General features: G+C 39.7%; 1 protein-coding gene across 1 annotated transcript in view; it reads right to left on the bottom strand.

Moving 5' to 3' along the window:
• Window positions 1–20,873, bottom strand: part of LOC129454956 (fibrocystin-L) — a 120,679-nt gene that overhangs the window by 80,391 nt on the left and 19,415 nt on the right. The window contains exons 13-29 of the mRNA XM_073858428.1: window positions 18,418–18,683; window positions 16,901–16,992; window positions 16,549–16,723; window positions 16,310–16,445; window positions 15,987–16,130; window positions 15,579–15,733; window positions 15,387–15,491; window positions 15,097–15,243; window positions 14,849–14,967; window positions 7,093–7,256; window positions 6,812–6,978; window positions 4,554–4,689; window positions 4,237–4,391; window positions 3,617–3,739; window positions 3,367–3,472; window positions 3,173–3,280; window positions 2,785–2,949 (exon numbers count right to left, since the gene is read on the bottom strand). Of these exons, the coding sequence (XP_073714529.1) occupies window positions 2,785–2,949; window positions 3,173–3,280; window positions 3,367–3,472; window positions 3,617–3,739; window positions 4,237–4,391; window positions 4,554–4,689; window positions 6,812–6,978; window positions 7,093–7,256; window positions 14,849–14,967; window positions 15,097–15,243; window positions 15,387–15,491; window positions 15,579–15,733; window positions 15,987–16,130; window positions 16,310–16,445; window positions 16,549–16,723; window positions 16,901–16,992; window positions 18,418–18,683 (2,463 nt within the window). The remainder of the gene's footprint in view (window positions 1–2,784; window positions 2,950–3,172; window positions 3,281–3,366; window positions 3,473–3,616; window positions 3,740–4,236; window positions 4,392–4,553; window positions 4,690–6,811; window positions 6,979–7,092; window positions 7,257–14,848; window positions 14,968–15,096; window positions 15,244–15,386; window positions 15,492–15,578; window positions 15,734–15,986; window positions 16,131–16,309; window positions 16,446–16,548; window positions 16,724–16,900; window positions 16,993–18,417; window positions 18,684–20,873) is intronic.

Below are 20,873 nucleotides of genomic sequence, written 5' to 3'. Positions count from 1 at the left end.
ATTGAAGGTAGCATGATTAGCATGAAGCTAACATGAAGCTAACATCATTAGCATGAAGCTAGCACAAAGCTAACATAATTAGCATGAAGCTAACATGATGCTAATATGATTAGCATGAAGCTAGCATGATGTTAGCATGATTAGCATGAAGTTAGCATGATTAGCTTGAAGCTAACATGAAGCTAGCATGAAGCTAGCATGAAGCTAGCATGATTAGCATGAAGTTAGCATGATTAGCATGAAGCTACCATGATTAGCAGGAAGCTAGCATGATGTTAGCATGATTAGCATGAAGCTAGCATGAAGCTAACATGATTAACATGAAGTTAGCATGAAGCTAGCATGATTAGCATGATGTTAGCATGAAGCTAGCATGATGTTACCATGATTAGCATGAAGCTACCATGATTAGCATGACGCTAGCATGATGTTAGCATGATTAGCATGAAGCTAGCATGAAGCTAACATGATTAGCATGAAGTTAGCATGAAGCTAGCAGAATTAGCATGAAGCTAGCATGATGTTAGCATGAAGTTAACATGAAGCTAGCATGATTAGCATGAATTATGCATGATGTTAGCATAATTAGCATGATGCTAGCATGATTAGAATAAAGCTAGCATGATGTTAGCATGATGTTAGCATGATTAACATGATATTAGCATGATTAGCACAAACTTAGCATGAAGCTAACATGATTAGCATGAAGTTAGCATGAAGTTAGCATGATTAGCATGAAGCTAGCATGGTGTTAGCATGATTAGCATGATTAGCATGAAGTTAGCATGAAGCTAGCATGATTAGCATGAAGTTAGCATGATGTTAGAATGACTAGCATAAAGATAACATGATGTTAGCATGATTAGCATGAAGCTAGCATGATGTTAGCATGATTAGCAAGAAGTTAACATGAAGTTAGCATGAAGATAGCATGAAGCTAGCATGATTTAACGTGAAGTTAGCAAGATTTATTATGAAATTAGCATTAAGCTAGCATGAAACTAGCATGAAGCTAGTATGACTTAGCATTAAGCTAGCATGAAGCTAACATGACCCAAAGACCCAACCCCCATGTCTCTATGATGTTCGGATCCAGAGATATAAGGCTTTGTTTATTATGTTGCTAGGGTGCTCAGATTTGGTTGTTAGGGGCGTGGCTTGGGAGTGGCCAATAATCTGGCCAGTTATTACACTCAGAGTCACAAGTAAAACGGTCCAACCCCCGTGTCTCTACGATGTTCTGATGCGGAGATATAAGGCTTTGTTTATTGTGTTGCTAGGGTGCTCATATTTGGTTGCTAGGGGCGTGGCTTGGGAGTGGCCAATGATATGGCCAGTGATTACACTCCGAGTCACAAGTAAAACGGTCCAACCCCCGTGTCTCTACGATGTTCTGATGCCGAGATATAACTGTTTCAATGTTATGTTGCTAGGGTGCTCAAAAGTGGTTGCTAGGGGCGTGGCTTAATAACTCAATAAGGATCCTGAGAGACTGATTGGATGTCTGGGTAAAATGAGCCCACCCCGAAGTCTCTATGACACTGTGCTGCAAAGATATCCATCCTGGCATTTTATAATGGCAGTCTATGGAAGATGTTGCTAGGGTGCCCAAAATTGTTGCTAGGGGCGTGGCTTAATAGTTCTGGGATGATCCTGAGAGACTGATTGGATGCCCGGGTGAAATGAGCCCACCCACTTATCTCTACAACACTGTAAAGCAAAGATATCCTATCTGGAACTGTTATATTCCCTTATATGGGCATGTTTCCTGCCCCATTATAAGTCAATGGGAATTTTTGGGTGCCTCTTACACCCCAGGGGTACAACTTACACCCCATTGTGATCCATGTTCTTACAGAGCTTACCACCCTCTTCAAATAATGTAACCCACATGTTTCTATAAAATCCTCGAGCGGAGCTATGACTCGTCAAAGTTTGGCGCACTGATAAGTCAATGGGAGTTTGCCCCAGTGACTTTTCATTGGGCATTTTTGGGCACCGCTTACACCCCAGGGGTACAACTTACACCCCATTGTGATCCATGTTCTTACAGAGCATACCACCCTCTGCACCGGTTGAATCCCACATGTTTCTATAAAATCCTCGAGCGGAGCTATGACTCGTCAAAGTTTGGCGCAATGTTAAGTCAATGGGATTTTTCGGGTGGTTTTTCGCCCCCCTTTCAGAAATCCTGCACCCGATCCCTTATAAAAGTCATAGCACACCTCTCCTCAATATGACGGTCGATTTGAGCCCTCTCTCGTGGGACTACGTTAAACCGTGCGGGACGAGTTACGCGCCGAAAAAGTGTCCAGAAAAAGAAGAATAATTATAAATAATAAGTATGCACAATAGTAATAGTGATGCTTTGCATAAATGCAAGCACCACTAATAATAATAATAATAATAAGTTTAACTACAATAACAGTATGTTGGCTTTGTCAAGCCAACATAATAATAAGTATGCAAGATAGTAATAGTGATGCCTTGCATAAATGCAAGCACCACTAATAAGTTTAAGTGCAACAACAGTATGTTGGCTTTCTCAAGCCAACATAATAATAAGTTTAATAGCAATAACAATATATTGGCTTTTTCAAAGCCAACATAATAATATCCTTATGATTAGAGTCCGGCTAGTAACCCAATGGTCATCAGTTTAATGCAGTGAACTGCTCCTGGTGTGTGTTCACTACTCACTAGAATGGGTTAAATGCTGAGGTCACATTTGAAGTGTGGGTACTTTCACTTTCAAATATATTTTAGCAAAGTGTTGTTATGTACCTGCGGTGCTTCCTGTGGTGGGGTTTATGGAGGTCACTCCTATCAGATGTGTGAAGTTAAAACTCTTGCCATTCTCGTATCGGGCATTGCCCAGGCCAGAGAAACTCAGAGACATTGGTTGCATACCAGCACTTGCTGGGCCAACTTTGCAGGTTATATAGCTGTCTGTAACACAAACATTAGTCTATAATATTTCTTTAAGTAATGCTTAAAATAAAACAGTCCCCATGAAATGTGCTGTCATCTATTACATTCTACATCATACTGTATACTGTATATGCTCTCAAAGGTGAACAGACATGGATTAAAAGCTACAAAACTCTCGTTTTGATTTCATTGGACCTTTAAAAATTTTAGATATTTTTGGATATATATTTTGACTTACTACTGGTGACCTCTTGGACGGAGCATTCCACATCACCAATCTTTACTGTGACATTGCCACCATCAAATCCAGATCCAGTTATGTTAAGAACAGTTGATAAGCCACTGGAACCTAAAAATGTAAGTCAACATCAACCACTATCAAAACAAAACAGATTACAGCTTATATTGTATATTTGACTTTATTATTTACTGCACCTTCTGTAGGAGAAATTCCTGTCACTGTTGGTGTCTTAGATTCACTCCAGGTGAAACTACAGTCACCCGAACACCATGATGGGATGCCGTTGATAAAAACCTCCACCTTATGGATAAAATTAATTTACATATGCATGTGTTGCTGTAACATTACATGTTAAAATCAATGTTCTCAAATGGGTTTTGGTAATGTCATTTTTATTGATATCAAAATAAAGAGTATAATAAATCAAATGTGTGAGAAATGCACCTGTGGTTTATCTTTTGGGATCCGCAGATAGTCTCCCATAATTCTCTGTTTGAAGAGTCCTCCTTGCTGAACCTCATGAGATGTCACAGAAGGATTCACTCCAACCACAGCAGAAGAATTAATCTGGTTCATATATCAAAGTATTAATTTTAAGATTATAAAACGAATGTGATGTGGTATTCATATTGTACTTCATGACTTTGGATGTACGTTGGAGACGATAACTAGCGTCATCGTTTATTTGGGATATGTACCTTTTGCATTTCGTTAAAATGTACTAATACACACCTACACACCAAAGGAAATGTAAAATTGTGAATCGAACGACAGGTGCTCTTTAATCCCCATTTAACCAAAGCAGTCTCATTAGACATGTTGTTTTGATTCTCTTGTCATTCTGACCTCAAATCTGATACCCTGCCTTTAACCCAGCCATTGGGTTGAAAAAATAACCAGACATTTTTTTACAGTGTACTATTGTTTCAGACTGTATTCCATTTTTAATCTCATTGTTGCAGAACAATCAAGATATTAAAGAGACCTCATTTATTATTGTTTTATTCAGACAGCTCTGATGCTGTTCATTCTGCTTGGGTGTTTATGAGTTTATTGTGTCTTGCCTCTAACAGTGGCTGATTGCCAGGGATGGTGAGCCACCGGATGTCCCATGTGTATCCCGTACAATCTCCAGATCTCTGCACGTCCAGCTGACCGAGCTCTGGAATCCCCTGTAGGGCATACTGCAAATCCACAGCACTGATATCTACTGGCAAGCCTGGGGTACACACCACAAAATATGATAAACAAGTTAAACAAGTGTAGGTTGAGTATTGTGTGAAGAAGTAGATCTATAATTTTAAGAAATACTGTTGTGCAACTATTGGAATTTCAATTAGCTAACTTATTCAAATAGTAAACCCATAGACAGCATGTTTACCCTCAACATGCTGACCAAAAACTAAAACATCAAAGGTTCCTGTTAGAGGAGGGCTGGCTTTATGAAGGCGGGTAATGGTGACTGTGGCATTCTCTTGGCGCTGAATCAGCAGATCCTCTGTGTTATTGGGCATTTTCTGCAGAACAAAAAAATCTAAAATTTAAGATTTGAAATAAAACTTATTAAAACACAAAAACACACAAATGAGGAGCTCATATGCAAAAGCTGCTTAACACCACCTCTGTCAAAAATTAGATAATGCAGTAACCGAATGCTCTCTGCACACATTACATACATTCAGCAATACTTTTGCTCCAAATTTGACACATCAGCATTTTTATCAGTAAGTGGATTTCTAAGTGGGCTACTGACACAAAATTTCCACCAGATGTACCCATCAAGCCAATTATTGAATTCATACAAAGAAATCAGGACATTTAAGTATACAAGTTGAGTCATAGTAAATAAAGTGAAATGACACAGGGAATAAGTATTGAACACATGAAAAATACAAAGTGCAAAATGGCATAGAAAGCCAGGAGATCACCTGAAATCTGTCAGTATTGACAGAGAAACCCTGACCTCTATCAGTACTAATTGATATCAGCTGCTTTATTCCTAATTGCTGGCCTATAAAAGCTTCTCATTACCCAGGAGGCACACTGGAAAGACTTCATGATGGGTAAAAGCAAAGAACTCTCTCAAGATCTTTGGAATCTTATCGTTGAAAAGCATTTTGATGGGAATGTTTATAAGCGCATTTCCAGAATGCTGAATGTTCCTGTGAGCACTGTGGGCGCCATTATCCGGAAATGGAAAGAGCATTACTTCACTATAAACCGCCCACGATCAGGTGCTCCGCGTAAGATCCCTGTCCGTTGAGTCCAAAGAATAACCAGGAGAGTTCTCCAAGAGCCAAGAACTACTCGGGCAGAACTTTAGGAAGACCTTGCATCAGCAGGTACTGTTGTTTCAAAGAAAACTATAAACAATGCACTAAACCGCCATGGCATCCACGCACGCTCACCACACAAGACTCCATTGCTGAACAAAAAGCATGTTGATGCTCGGTTAAAGTTTGCAAAAGAGCATTTGGAGAGGCCTGTGGATTATTGGGAGACTATAGTATGGTCAGATGAAAGCAAAATTGAACTTTTTTGCATTAATTCTACACACCATGCTTGGAGAAGAAATGGCACTGCCCACCATCCCAAGAACACCATACCAACAGTTAAGTTTGGGGGTGGAAACATCATAGTTTGGGTCTGCTTTTCAGCAAGGGGTACTGGAAGACATCATATTATTGAAGGCAGGATGAATAGAGAAATGTACCAGGACATTCTGGATACAAATCTGCTGTCATCTACCAGAAAGCTGAAAATGAAAACACAAGGCCAAGGAAACAATAAAGTGGTTTAAAAGAAATTAAGTTGTTTGAATGGCCCATTCAATCAACTGTCATAAGTTCCATAAAAAAACTATATAGAGAACTGAAGATCAAAGTTCATAAAAGAGGCCCAAGGAACCTCCAAGCTTTAAAAACTATGTGTGTGGAAGAATGGGCCAGAATCACTCCTGAGCAATGCAGATGACTGTTTTTTTTTCATACAAGAAGCATCTAGAAGCTGTAATCACTAACAAAGGCTTTTCTACAAAGTATTAAATAAAGTGTGTTCAGTGTCATTTCGCTTTGTTTATTATGACTCAACTTGTATGCTTGGGTGTTCTGGTTTCTTTGTGTGGGTTCGGTGTTTGGCTTGATGGCTGCATCTGGTGGACATTTTGTGTCAATGGCCCGCTTGGAAATCCCCTTACTGATAAAAATGCTGATGTGTCAAATACTGATTTAACAAAAAATTGGCAAAAAGGTGAAAGGTGGTTGGAGCTGAGGTGGCTGGTTGCTAAACCATGCCAGTCTAACTTGACAGTAGTGGCAGCAGCGGCAAATCACTTGTAAGTAGCCACACCCTTAGTTATTATTTAAGGCTAGGATAATTTAAATAGATAAGTTATAAAAAATTCACACCCCTCACATTTGTCCAATAAAGGGCAAAATGAGCTATAGACCAAAACACTTTTTTGTACCTGACTGTAAACATATTTATTTCTGCTGTAAAATTGGGCATTTTAACATGGGGGTCTATGGGATTGACTTCCTTTAGGTGCCAATCTCTAGGGGACTGTCGATGAATTGCAGTTTTGGCTTCACGGTTGAGACTGGAAGGTTGCCTCTTAGCAAAATCATTTCATTATCTTACCTGCAGAAAGCCGATTTCAAACAATGGTATGCCAAAGCCACAGTGGTATGGCCATGCTGTGATCTCATAGCTGACGTGTAAAGCATTTGTTTGTTTCAGCACATCAATGTAGTAAAAGAAAGGTCCTGAGCTGCCAAGAGCAGGTGGCATTCTACTCTCCATTATAACTGAGCACAAACACATGAAGAAGAAATTGTAAAGAAATTTAAACAAACCTAATTCCATTTGTGTATATTTATTAACAAAATAATCGAAATAAAACCAAAAGCATTTCTCAGTACCATTAGGATCTAAAGCAGTTGTTGCCCGTCCAATGTGAAGATTGTCTATGAAGTAAACAGAGTTGGCGCTCTCTTCATACAAACTTAGCCAAAGCAGATAGTAGTCGGTGCCTATATGGGTTTGCTGAATAGAATCTAGGAGATCCACACATGTGTATTTCCACCTGAGAATGCAAGGTTTCACAACAAAAATAAGGGTGCATGTACATTAAGATATTATTTCCTGTGGCTGCTGTATGTTTTTAATTGTTTAGAATGAAAGCATCTAGCTTTTAAAAACGCCAGCAGCTGGCTGTTTCTGTCCTCACTCATGTTCAACTTTGGGTGAAATGCTCAGCTCATCAATGTCACTTTGCAATTTAAACAAAGTGGAGGGGTGGGGCCAATTCTACAACTACCAACCAGCCCATATAGACGTAGCAACAACCAAAGCATTTATCTGAAGAATTGTTAAAAGTGTTGGGGAGTAATGGAATTCATGTACCAGCGTTACGTATTCAGAATACAAATTATGAGTAACTGTATTCCGTTACAGTTAAAATTTAAATAGTTGGTATTTACAATACAGCTACATTGTTGAAATCAATGGATTGCATGAGGATACTTCTCTGTTTCACTCGTTTATTCACTCTCTAAATAAATGAAGGCAACTCCATGCATTTCCCAGAAGCCCTATGAAAACGAAAAAATGCGTGGTTTGCGTGATCAGTCACAATGGAGTCGGAAGAGGAGCAGCAGGAGCTAGGTTAAAAATGGAGCCGGAACTAGAGGTTAGATCGGGCCCAGAAAAATCAAGCCTGACCCTACCCGAGCCCGTGTAGCCTACTTATGTCCGAGCCTTAACTGACATTAACTGTAGCCTAATTATTACAACCTGTTATAATTATTATAATAATTATAACCCGGCTATGTTTGTCACGGATTTGCCAGGTCCTTCCACACACACCTCTCATCATCACAGATCACAATCACCTGAGTACTAATCAGCTGCACCTGTCACCTCTCATCAAGCCTTCCCTTTATATACCACTCACAAACACACAGTCATCGTCCGGTCTCGTCACAACAACATTATGTCTTTGTGATTACCAGACTCTCTAATCTCTATATCTTCGCAGAACTTCTCCTGAGTCCCTTCATCATCATCGTCATCATCATCTTCCGGATTATCTCTTCCCCAGTGTGTCTGTGTGTCTGTGATTCCCCTCTGAAGACCAACAACATTCATCTCTACATCTGCATATTCTATGATTCAATAAACTCTGTTACATTTATTATATATCAGTCTCCGTAGTCTTCTGTCAGTGACAGAAGACCGTACCAAACCAACTAACACCATGTCTCAACAGGATGCTTTCCAGAACCTGGTGGATACATTACGCAACGAACTACTACAGACACACCATGGCCCATCCAAGCCCATATTCTGGTGAAGCGAGTGAGTGCAAAGGATTTCTATTACAATGTGAACTTATCTTTGAGATGCAACCTAACCGTTTCCCTACAGACAGCAGTAAGATCGCTTTCATCATGTCTCTACTTACCGGAAAAGCGTTACACTGGGCAGTCTCCATCCGAGAACAAAATGGATCCGTTCTCCAATCCTACCGAGCCTTTAGTGAACACTTTCGTGAAGTCTTTGGATTTCCTGTAGGTGATAACTCCATTTGTGATGAACTGTACAATATAAAACAAGGTAACGATTCGGCAGCAGAGTTTTCATTACGTTTTCGCACACTAGCGGCAGCTAGTGGTTGGGATGAACGAGCCCTCATCACTACTTATCGTAATGGATTAAAAGCTAATCTTCGACTACAACTGGCTGCATTTGATGACAGTATTGGTCTAGAACGATTTATTCAAAGAGCGATCAGAACTGAAAATCGTATGCTTGCCTGTAATCCTTCTCAATTTGTACTCTACCGCTCACCAGAACCGTCCCCTCCAGGACCAGAACCCATGCAGTTGGATTCCACCCGCATCCCACTGTCAGAGAGACAACGTCGGATTAAAGAAGGGTTATGCTTATACTGTGCAAATAAAGGACATCTCATCTCTGATTGTCCCATCTGTCCACCTCGGGCGTTGGTGAGTACTGTCCAACCAGAAAAGCATATTTATACACCTCTTACCACAAAGGTGAAATTATCCTATCGTAACGTCTCCATTATAGTATCTGCACTCCTTGATTCAGGGTCGGCTGGGAACTTCATCTCTTCCCAGTTATGTAGACAGTACCACATCAAGAAGGAATCCATCGAGCAAAAATTAAAGGTGCAGTCAATCACCGGAAAACCTCTCAACCGCTCTGATATCCGTCAACGATCTGGAGAAATCACACTGACAGTGGGACTCTTACATCAGGAAAGGATAAAATTTCTGGTCCTGGAGAATTCCACCGCGGATGTGATTCTTGGACGCCCATGGTTGATGGAACACCATCCGGAGCTCTCTTGGGATACAGGAGAAATTAAACGCTGGAGCAATCAATGTTTCCCAAGATGTTTCCCAAATCTTCCAAAACCTCCTTATCCTCGTGAAAAACTCCAGGTATGCAGTACTTCCATTGAAAGTCCTAACGAAAATGTTTCTGTATCCATTCCTTCAGAATACAAGGAATTTGAAGATGTCTTTTGTCCCAAGATAGCTTCCAAACTACCACCTCACCGGCCATGGGACTGTGCGATTGACCTCCTCCCGGGTGAACCAGTACCAAAAGGTAAAATTTATTCATTATCCATACCAGAACAGGAAGCCATGGAAAAATACATTACGGAGGCTTTAGAACAAGGGTACATACAACCGTCCAACTCCCCTGCTGCTTCTCCATTTTTCTTTGTCACCAAGAAGGACGGCGGTCTCCGACCCTGTATTGACTATCGAGGCCTAAACAACATCACTCGGAAATTTCGCTACCCTCTTCATCTCGTCCCTACAGCACTAGAACAGCTCAGAGGGGCAACCATTTTCACCAAACTCGATCTCAGAAGTGCCTATAATCTGATCAGAATCCGAGCCGGTGATGAATGGAAGACCGCTTTTGTGACCCCTACTGGTCACTGGGAATACTTAGTGATGCCATATGGCCTAGTAAACGCTCCCTCTGTGTTTCAAGACTTCATGCATACCATTTTTAGAGATATTCTTCATCGGTTCGTAATTGTCTATATTGATGATATTCTGATCTATTCCAGTGACCCCAGAACTCATCTACAACATGTCAAGGAAGTACTACAGAGACTTCGCCAACACTCCCTCTTCGTCAAAGCAGAGAAATGCGAATTCCATCAACCACAGATACAATTCCTGGGATATGATGTCTCATCTAATGGAGTGAGTATGGACGAGGGAAAAGTAGCAGCAATTAAAAACTGGCCTCAACCCAAGACAGTCAAAGAATTGCAGAGATTTCTGGGCTTTGCAAACTTTTACCGGAGGTTTATTAAGAACTTCAGCCAGATTGTGACTCCTCTGACATCTTCCCTAAAAGGTAAACCAAAGTTTCTGTCTTGGAATGAAGATAATGCAAACGCTTTCCAATTTCTGAAGAAAACCTTTTGTGAAGCACCTGTTCTAGTTCACCCAAACCCTAACAAACCTTTCATTGTAGAGGTGGATGCATCCTCAACAGGTGTCGGAGCCGTCCTGTCCCAGCAGCAGGGGAAAACATCTGACGTTCGTCCTTGTGCTTACTATTCTCACAAGTTCAGCCCGGCGGAGAAGAATTATGACATTGGTGATCGGGAACTGTTGGCCATCAAGCTGGCTTTAGAAGAGTGGCGTCATTGGCTTGAAGGTGCCCGTCACCCATTCACAGTATTGACAGATCACAAAAAACTTCAGTATCTTCGCGAGGCAAAAAGATTGAATCCAAGACAAGCAAGGTGGGCTCTTTTCTTCACTCGTTTCCATTTCATCATTTCCTATCGTCCAGGTACAAAAAACTGTAAGGCCGATGCATTGTCAAGGATGTTTATAGCGGATGAAGATCTCTCTCCTCCAGAAACCATTCTTCCTGAGAAAATCTTTGTGTGTCCCATCGATTGGAGTCAGGAAGATGAGATTCCCGAAACCACCAATGTTCCGCCGGGTTGCCCTCCAGGAATGAAGTATGTACCCTTGCAACATCGGACACCTCTCATCACCAAAGCTCACAACTCCGTAGGTACTGGTCATCCGGGCGCTCAACAAACCCTCTCGCTGCTAAAACATCGCTTCTGGTGGTCTAATATGGCAGAAGACATCAGAAGGTTCGTGAGGGGGTGTAAGGAATGTGCTATGGCCAAAACTCCAAGGCATCTACCCCATGGTAAACTACGTCCTCTTCCTGTCCCTAGTCGCCCATGGTCACATGTAGGTGTGGATTTCGCCACCAATCTCCCTCCTTCTCAAGGTAATACCTGTATTTTCGTGGTGGTAGATCGCTTTTCAAAGATGTTACGACTAATACCTCTCAAAGGTTTACCTACAGCTATGGAATCTGCAGAACTCCTTTTCCAGCATGTGTTCAGATATTTTGGCCTCCCAGAAGACATCGTCTCAGACAGAGGGCCTCAATTTATATCTCGAGTCTGGAAAGAATTTTTCAAGCTGTTAGAGGTAACTGTGAGTCTCTCCTCAGGTTATCACCCCCAAACGAATGGTCAAACGGAACGCAAGATTCAGGAAGTGGGTCGCTTCCTCCGAACCTTCTGCCATAACCACCAGGACTCTTGGAGCCAGTTTTTACCCTGGGCCGAGTATGCACAAAATTCCCTCCACCAGCATGCTACGGGTCTTACACCATTCCAGTGTGTACTCGGTTATCAACCGCCCATGTTCCCCTGGACTGGAGAACCCTGCGACGTACCATCACTGCAGCACTGGTTCCAAGAGAGCGAGAGGGTCTGGGACTCGGCTCATCATCATCTCCAATCCGCCATTCGCCGTCATCAACAGCATGCAGATACCAGAAGGGCCTCTACACCGAACTTTCAAGTTGGTGACAAGGTTTGGTTATCCACGCAAAACATCTGTCTCAGGTTACCCTGCAAAAAGCTGAGTCCCAGGTACATTGGCCCATTTATCATTATCAAGGAGGTCAATCCGGTAGCCTTTCAACTCCGTCTCCCAGCACACTACCGTATTCACCCTGTTTTCCATGTTTCTCAATTGAAACCATTTCACTCACCTGTCACTTCTGTTCCTCCCACAGGACCTGGTGAAGAAGCCCCCCCTCTTGATGAAGATGAGACCATCTATACCGTCAGGCAGCTCTTGGACTCCAGACGACGAGGTGGGCGGCTTGAATACCTGGTGGACTGGGAGGGATATGGACCAGAAGAAAGATCCTGGGTTCCTCGTGATGACATTCTTGACCCAGAACTCCTCAGTGATTACCATCAAGCACATCCAGACAAACCTGCTCCCAGACCCAGAGGCCGTCCTCCTCGGCGTCCTAAAGCTCAAGGGTCCTCAGGAGCGGACCCTCAGGGGGGGGGGTACTGTCACGGATTTGCCAGGTCCTTCCACACACACCTCTCATCATCACAGATCACAATCACCTGAGTACTAATCAGCTGCACCTGTCACCTCTCATCAAGCCTTCCCTTTATATACCACTCACAAACACACAGTCATCGTCCGGTCTCGTCACAACAACATTATGTCTTTGTGATTACCAGACTGTCTAATCTCTATATCTTTGCAGAACTTCTCCTGAGTCCCTTCATCATCGTCATCATCATCTTCCGGATTATCTCTTCCCCAGTGTGTCTGTGTGTCTGTGATTCCCCTCTGAAGACCAACAACATTCATCTCTACATCTGCATATTCTATGATTCAATAAACTCTGTTACATTTTATATATATCAGTCTCCGTAGTCTTCTGTCAGTGACAATGTTTTAATACGTGTAAGTTACCTCTATGTTAGTTTGCTGCTACAGTATTTACATGAATCATTCAGCGCAACATTGCTATTACAAATAACAAATAACATTTGTTATCACGGTTATTTACAGATATGAAGCTAAGTGATATGATCTACAACGCAGCTAGAAGCTAATGTTAATGTTTTCTAATATTAGACTAACGTTACATTGGAGATGTTAAACATAACGTTCAAATAGAACAGATGTAGACATCCTTGTTTAATTTATCCACGTTTAGTTGGTGTTTTGGTCTACCGCATAACTTAATCTGGATTAAGCAGACACTTATCTCGATTGAGATGTGGCTTGGGAAAGGGTTAAAAATACACACCATTGCCCAGCCTTTCTTGATACCTAGTGTTGGAGTTGCATGTACCCCATTCACACCGTTTGACCATTTTAAACTTAAAATGACAAGAAAAAACATATAAAAACTAATGAAACTGACTAACTGCAATGCATTTCAATGGACATGGAAGGAAAAATGTCTGAGTGTATTGGGTTGCTATGCGCACTGTGATTGGCTCATCGTGTTTAGGGGCGTGGTTTAGCCATAGGTCAATTCCCATTCTAGCTTGGTCTGTTGGCCTAACAGTTGAATATTTACTAGGGTGATATTAAATCATAAATATGAAAACTGATATTTTTTATGGTCTTGGTTTCGACTCCTAAAGGACTCAGTCTCGACTCAGACTTGCTTCCTCAAAGACTCAGTCTTGACATAGGCGGTCTCATCCCCATCAATAGTTAGTAGCCTATATTCTCTTCTAAGTATAATTAAATTAATATAAATGGGTGATTTGGCGAGTAATGGCTTAAATGAACCCCTACTAATCAACTAGAAAAAAATTATTCGGGGGCAGCCCTTATTTAACATATTTGTGGTTGGAGCAAGCGAAATCTTCAGAAAACTGCTCCGCTCACATGCTCTGCCGTCAATTAGGCTAATAAAGTAATGATTAAAAAACACAAATGCTTGATCAAGGGCCCGGCCGGGCCTCGGGCAAAGAATCTAAACTCAAACCACATTTTCTATATAAAATCCAATTCAATGTGGAAGTAATCCAAGTATTTAGAATAGTTCCTCAGATTGATTAACGTAACGGAATATGTTACAAGTTACATTTTTGAGCATGTATTCTGTAATTCTGTAACAAAATACGTTTTGAAAGTATCCTTCCCAACACTGATCATTGACAAGTGGCATTAGTTGGCAACTTGGAGTTCACCTGGCTTTCGCGTTTGAACCCGTTGAGCCTTTTTCACACAGAGATTAACGAAAATACACGGAACATGCGTGCAGGATTTGTCCGGGTTCACTTCATTTTGATTTATTTACACTGCCAGCAATTTTCTGGAATCTGTGTGTTCAAGTGTTGGGTAAGAAAAAAAATTACTAGTAATTACATCTTCAATTATGTAATTAGATTACTGTAAAAATTTGATGAGAAGCTAAAGTGAAGGATGACTTCATAACAATTCTAGTCTTTTTAGCACAAATGCCCAATTGTTTTGAATGCTTTTATCTTATGTATGCAAATTTTGTCAACGTTTTGAACCATACCAGTTTATATTAACAGTTTGGTTCTAAAACGAGATAACTCTGTTTTAAAAAAAAATGTCAAAACATGTTTATTATTATGTTATCATGTTTTTATTTTGTTTTGCTTATGTTTTTAATTATGACAAACCAACTGCAGTTTGATTGATATTAATTGCAATGCACAATTAAAAAACAAGATCTTTGAAAAAATTTTAAAAACAGAGGAAACCGTGAGGAAAAGGTGGATATCAGAAAACAAATTTACCAACCGAAGATTTCTTTGTTAAAAAGGATTAAACATACTTATCCATTGAGTCAAATTGTACAGAGATTTCCATAGACTTATGCTGGTAATAACCATCATTGTAACTGAAGTACACTCCAAGTTTATTCATCAGATGGCCTTTGTAGGCCAAGCAGAGCTGCAAAAAATACAAAAAAACAATTTCGCACATTTCATTGAATGAAAAATTTATATTTTACACTATTTCTTTTCCATTCTGAGTTGACAAACGGGTCAAGAAGATTATGAGATGTTTGCTGATGCTTACAGTATTGTATGTCTGCAGTGGCACTGGGTTGTAGTATTCTCCAGATATTGCAGAGTCGTAGTAGTAAAATATAACCCCTGGGTTCCTTCCAGACCAGCGGCCACAGAAAGCTTCAGTATCTCTGACCCGGACTCCTCTGGTTGAAAACTACATTGACAAAAAACTACAGTTTATCCTATTGATGCTTGAAGTTAAGTATTGTTTATTGTGACAGAACTTTTTTGCAGCGTATTATAAATTCAGTAAATGATATTAGTTTGATTCTAATTATCAATGCAAGCTGGACTTACTCTATCAGTCTCATAATCTCTGAAAAATATCACATTGACATTCTCAGTGGTTGGAATCTGAGATGAACATTTAGCGGAGAGCATCACGTTTATTGCATCCATCACCTTTAAATCACAAAATGAAAGTGTTTAAAGACATGTACCTGTACAAGAATGTTTTGCCTAAAGTTTTATCAGACAAACAAACAAAACCTCAGTCTCAGATGCATCATAAGGCAAAGGAGAAGAAGGAACTCCATCCCACATCAGTGTGAAACTCTCCAAACTGGCCTTCCCTTTAACTTCTTCAGTAACTGTGATGTGTACATCTGGCCCCATAGTCCAATACTGAAGATCATCAAAGTCACCTGAGATTGAAACAATTACAGAATGTTAGAAACCAACTGAGTGCAGTCTGAGAAGAAGTGTTTGCAACCCAGTGTGCCTGTCACAACCCAGTATTAAAATTAAAGTGTGTAACTATTTAATAAATGAGAATAATACTGTTAAATATATTGTTATAAAAAAATGTTCCTTTGTTCAGATGGTCCCAAAATATTTAGTTAAAGAATTTTAATAGATCAATTAGTCTCTTTATATTGTGATGCTTGTTTATTTCACCTCTATTTGAGTTGAATGTCACATTGTAAAGTGACTCTGTGTTCAGTTCCTGCTTTGTGACTGTAACATTGTCTGGTTTAATCGTCCACAAATCATTCAAAGCGATCTGTAACTCCAACGCTGATGCACTGACTGAAATTGGCACTGTAATATGCAAAACTATATCAGTAAACAACACAACAAAAATGATCAAGGAAAAGACTCAGTTTAGTTTAAAGGTAGAGGACGGTAAATGAAAATAATTGGAGAAAAAGATAAACATCAAAAACATAAACACATTAACAAAAGTTTCATTTTTACAGTATCTGTAGTCAGTAATGCACCTGTTTTATAATTTCTGTATGCCAGGATGTAATATGTGTTTTCACAGATGCTCATAGAAAAGCAGTCACTGCTGATTCTCAAAGTTTGCACCTCTTGAATGGCGCTTACCGGTGCCCATCCCTCGAAACTAACCACCTAAAACATCACAAAATATTATACCATAGTAATGGGTACACATATGGGTAACACTTTTAACTTCCTTCTTGGAACTTTACATAAACATTTTCTGTAAGCTCACCTGTTTCTCTGGAAAAATGTCATAGAAAGCATTTATCTGCTGTTTCTCATGGATGGCTTCTGAAGTCTGCTGGTCTGTGAAAGGACTGATGTCTTTGAAAAATGACACATCAACTGAAGCTTGATAATAATAATAATCATAATAATTCTTCTGCACTAGAACCTCAATGTAGTACCTGCAGCACAATGGAAGAAGCAGAGCATTATTTTATAGTTAAGGATAAGATTGTTAAATATGATATTATTTTTTAGAAAAAATAACAGCTAATACTGAGAACACATATGCTTTTTAAAAAAACTATTTTTTTTAATTCTACAAAATTTTCCAATCTGAATTCTTAAAAACCACTTACGCCTTTCCCTTCTCTAACCGCATGACCTCTGACTTCTGGAAGCTATAGGAGAAGAAGTCGTCTCTAGTGAAAGGATTATATGCAATCCTGACCTGAAAAAGTATAAAATTATATCAACCTTAAAATTAAAAAGTTTTTTATATATATATTGTATTTATGATTTATAAAGCACATTTCAATACAACCAAAGTTGTGCAAAGTCCTGTACATTAAAATAGACACAAAATACAAGGCCTATAAAGCCATAGTAAGTAGATTTTAAGTAAGAGCTTTTAAGGATTTAGAAATTGTCTGAGCTGATCTAATAAGGGGCAGTGAGTTCCATAACTTGAGCAGCTACTTAGAAAGCCCGATCTCCTCGTAATTTTTGTTTAAATCTGGGAACCACTAAAAGAAACGTTTCAGAAGATAAGGGGCTGATCACACCAAACGCGTTTATGGCAGTTGCAGGTGCCTTTTTTGAATGATTTTCTTTGGGCAGTGTGTGTTATGCGTGCTGTTTTTTTTGTTTGTTTGTTTTTTTGCCTCCTGCACCACTTGTTTTTGAAGGAGCACTCAGAGCAGAAAAGCGAAATAAAATAGGAGTGATATGGTCATGCTTTCGGATGCCCGATAACAATCTCACATGCTTTCGGATGCCTACACTGTAAAAAAAATTCTGTAGAAATTGCAGCTGGGTTGCCGGTAACTTACCGTAGATTTGAATTTATGTGTTTTACTGGCAACATTTTGTTCAAAGTTAAATGAAGATTAAACATTTACAAGTCTTTGTCTTTATAGAGTAAAACTAAAAAACAGCATCAAGCAAAACATTCTGGGAAACAAAATCTGAAGCAAGAAACAGAAAAAGGTTGATGATGATTTCTGGTTTCCAGAATGCTTTGCATGAGGCTGCTATTGTATAGTTTTATTCTGTAAAGATAAAGACTTGTTAATATTTAAAATGTATTTAACTTTGAACAAACTCTTGCCAGTAAATAACATAAATGTAAATCTACGGTAAATTACCGGCAACCAGCTGCAATAACATTGTAATTTCTTTTACAGTGTAAGTTAAGTCTTTCCTGGTAAATCCTATGTAAAGAGACAATAATCTAACACAAGAGTATGAACAACTATTTTTAAATCTCTAAAAGAAAGAAATAGCTTCATCTTCGCGACGAGTCTCAAGTTGAGGAAACAAGATTTGACAAATTTAAATTCTGGGTCAAATAGTACTCCTACATTTTTCACCACTGGTTTACTATACTTAGCCAAGGGTCCAATAGAATACATTTTATGGTACCCTGTTTTTCATTTAAGCCAAAAACATTTTTAGGGCATCCAGTCCCGTATGTTCGTTAAGAAATTCAAAAGAGGTGAAATATCAGATTCATTGTCTCTTTTAAGTGGCAGATACATCTGGGTGTCAGCATTCAAGCAAGAAACTAAGGATGGACATATATATAATTTACATGCTCGGGTTGATTACTTCCAATCAAATTATAAGGTAATCATTGTATTTATCATTCACGTACTTTATCTTTTGGAAGACCTGTCTTGCTGAAATATAGCTGGTTTATAGAGTATCCTTTGATTATAAAGTAGTAGTTGTCTGTTTCCGTCGGAACAAAGAAACCACTCAGTCGAGCCACAAAGTTATTCAATTCAGCAGGCCACACATAAGACAGAGAATCTAACCACTGTACAGAATAACCTGACCTGCTGGCATTATAGGCCAAAACATCTGTTAGATTACTGGGATAACTGTTATTCCACATCTCCATTTTTAATCCTCTGCTGCCTGCAAACACAACAGTTTAAACATCATTAAACACAACTTGTATTTCTCAAGCACATAAGTAATTTTCATTATGCAAGATTTTAAAGGTGCCCTTCCTCGATCGTTTTTATTGTTTTATACTGTTGTCTGAGGTCTACTCATGACGTTTGCATGTTTTTACATCCGAAAACATCAAAAGCAATAAGTAATAGGCCATATTGTACCCTGGTTTTGAGGCTGGCTAAGAAATGATCCGTTTTGATGGGCCAGCTGCATTGACGACTTGGAAGTAAACACCCACTGCTATGATTGGATAACAGTTTTTTGTAGTCAAAATAACTTTCAATACTTATTTCTCTCATGTGTAATCAGTTTAATGTTAAGTGAGTGTCTAAAGACACAGTAGACTTTTCACACTGTGCTTAACCCTGGGTTATCTTCGTTGTAAACCCTGCTTTTAACCCTGGGTTAAGGAGCGTTTCACAATTGTAATTTAGAAGCAGGGTTATCCCTGAAATTAACCCAGGGTTATGAAACCCTGCTTGAAAGCAGGTTTAGCACCGCTTTTGCGGGGTTAACCCCGCATTGTGGTGCCAACCGCATGGTGTGTGAAACGAAGCAGGGTTAGAATGTTATGACCCTAATTAAACACAGCTGAAGTAGCTAATCAAGGTGTTCAGGTTGCTTGATAATTACAGACAGGTGTGTTGGAGCTGGGTTGGAGACTCCTGACCCAGGGTTTAGGAATGCACAGTGTGAAATGTCAAATTATGAATAGCTACCCAGGGTTATCTCTTAACCCCTGGTTAAGTTTGAACAGTGTGAAACATGAAAAAATAACCCAGGATTCCGTTAACCCTGGTTTTAGAATAACCCAGGGTTAACAATTTCAGGTGTGAAAAGCCCTAGTGTCTTTCTTACACACACACATTTTATCATAAACCCTTTCGATGCATATGAAGCACACACACACATGCGTCTCTTTTATCATAAACCCTTTCAAAGCTTGTGCAGCATGATTTCGCTTCCCTCGGAAGAGAAGTCACGGGCCGCCACTTATAGTGAAACATAGGACTAAACTGTTTTACTCACATAAGCTGCGCCATTCTGTCCAGATCCAACATTGATAGAGTAGCATTGCTTTGTAATCGTAGTCTCTCTTAAAATCCAGCTTTCTTCTGAACATCCAAACACACAGGAAATGTTATGCTTCCCTCATTTGATAGGAATAACGTCTCTCGACGAAAAACAATGGCGCTACGGTACGGTTGACGTTTAGCCATCTTTGCTGTAACTTGTTATGAAAACTCATTGAACTCAGTGAAATAGCACCACTATAGCACCAGATATGGTTCTAATAGCACAATATGGTTCTAAACAGGTGCTACATAGGTGCTATATGGCATTAAAAATGGTTCCTCTATTATTACGAGCAAGTGAACCACTTTTGGTGCTATTTAGCACCGTTTGTTTTAGAGTGTATCTGCAACCCCATTTGCACTGACTTATTCAATAAAAAAAAAGTTACCACACAATAAAAATATTTAAGCAAAAAAAAAGAAACGTATCTCTGCGACTTTCATGAAGTAAATTACTAAAAGTCTTCCTTCCACTGGATAAAATAGTCCCTGACCAACTGTTTCTCACTATGTCTGTCATGATTTCGGTCTTGTCGGTCTGTTTTGTTCCTGCTTCCCTATGTTTGTTGTGTGTCTCACTTATCCATGTGCGCGTCTTTCACAGGTGTTTTTGTTTGATGTGATTTCTTCACTGACGTCATCACCACCTGAAGCTTGTTTGATCCCAATCGGCATTGGTATTTAGCTCTGTAATTCCCCTTAGTCTGTGTGGGTCCGTCATTGAATATACTAGTAGCGCTTCTGATGCATTTCGCCATCCTGTCTTGTTATGTCTAGTTATAAGTTTATTTCTCAAGTTTTAGTCTGTGTTACCTGCTGTCTCATTATTGCAGACTTCCAGCCATCATGCTTCCTTAGTCTACACAGTCCTGCAAGCAGTCAACTCTTGAACTAAGATCGTCTTCGCTACAGCGAGAGTGGATTACTTCGAGTCTCAGTTTATACAGTCACATCTGCACTGCGGAGAAAGGCTCAGGTCTTCTGGATGTTACCATCGTCACCAGAGCTCTGATATTACCATCTCCTGAGAGCTGATCAGTTTTTTGCACTTCAGCGCTTTGTTTACCATCAC

The sequence above is a fragment of the Misgurnus anguillicaudatus genome, chromosome 20 (assembly GCF_027580225.2).
Source record: "Misgurnus anguillicaudatus chromosome 20, ASM2758022v2, whole genome shotgun sequence".
In the NCBI taxonomy this organism is placed as follows: domain Eukaryota; kingdom Metazoa; phylum Chordata; class Actinopteri; order Cypriniformes; family Cobitidae; genus Misgurnus; species Misgurnus anguillicaudatus.
This window is presented reverse-complemented; position numbering and strand designations above follow the sequence as displayed.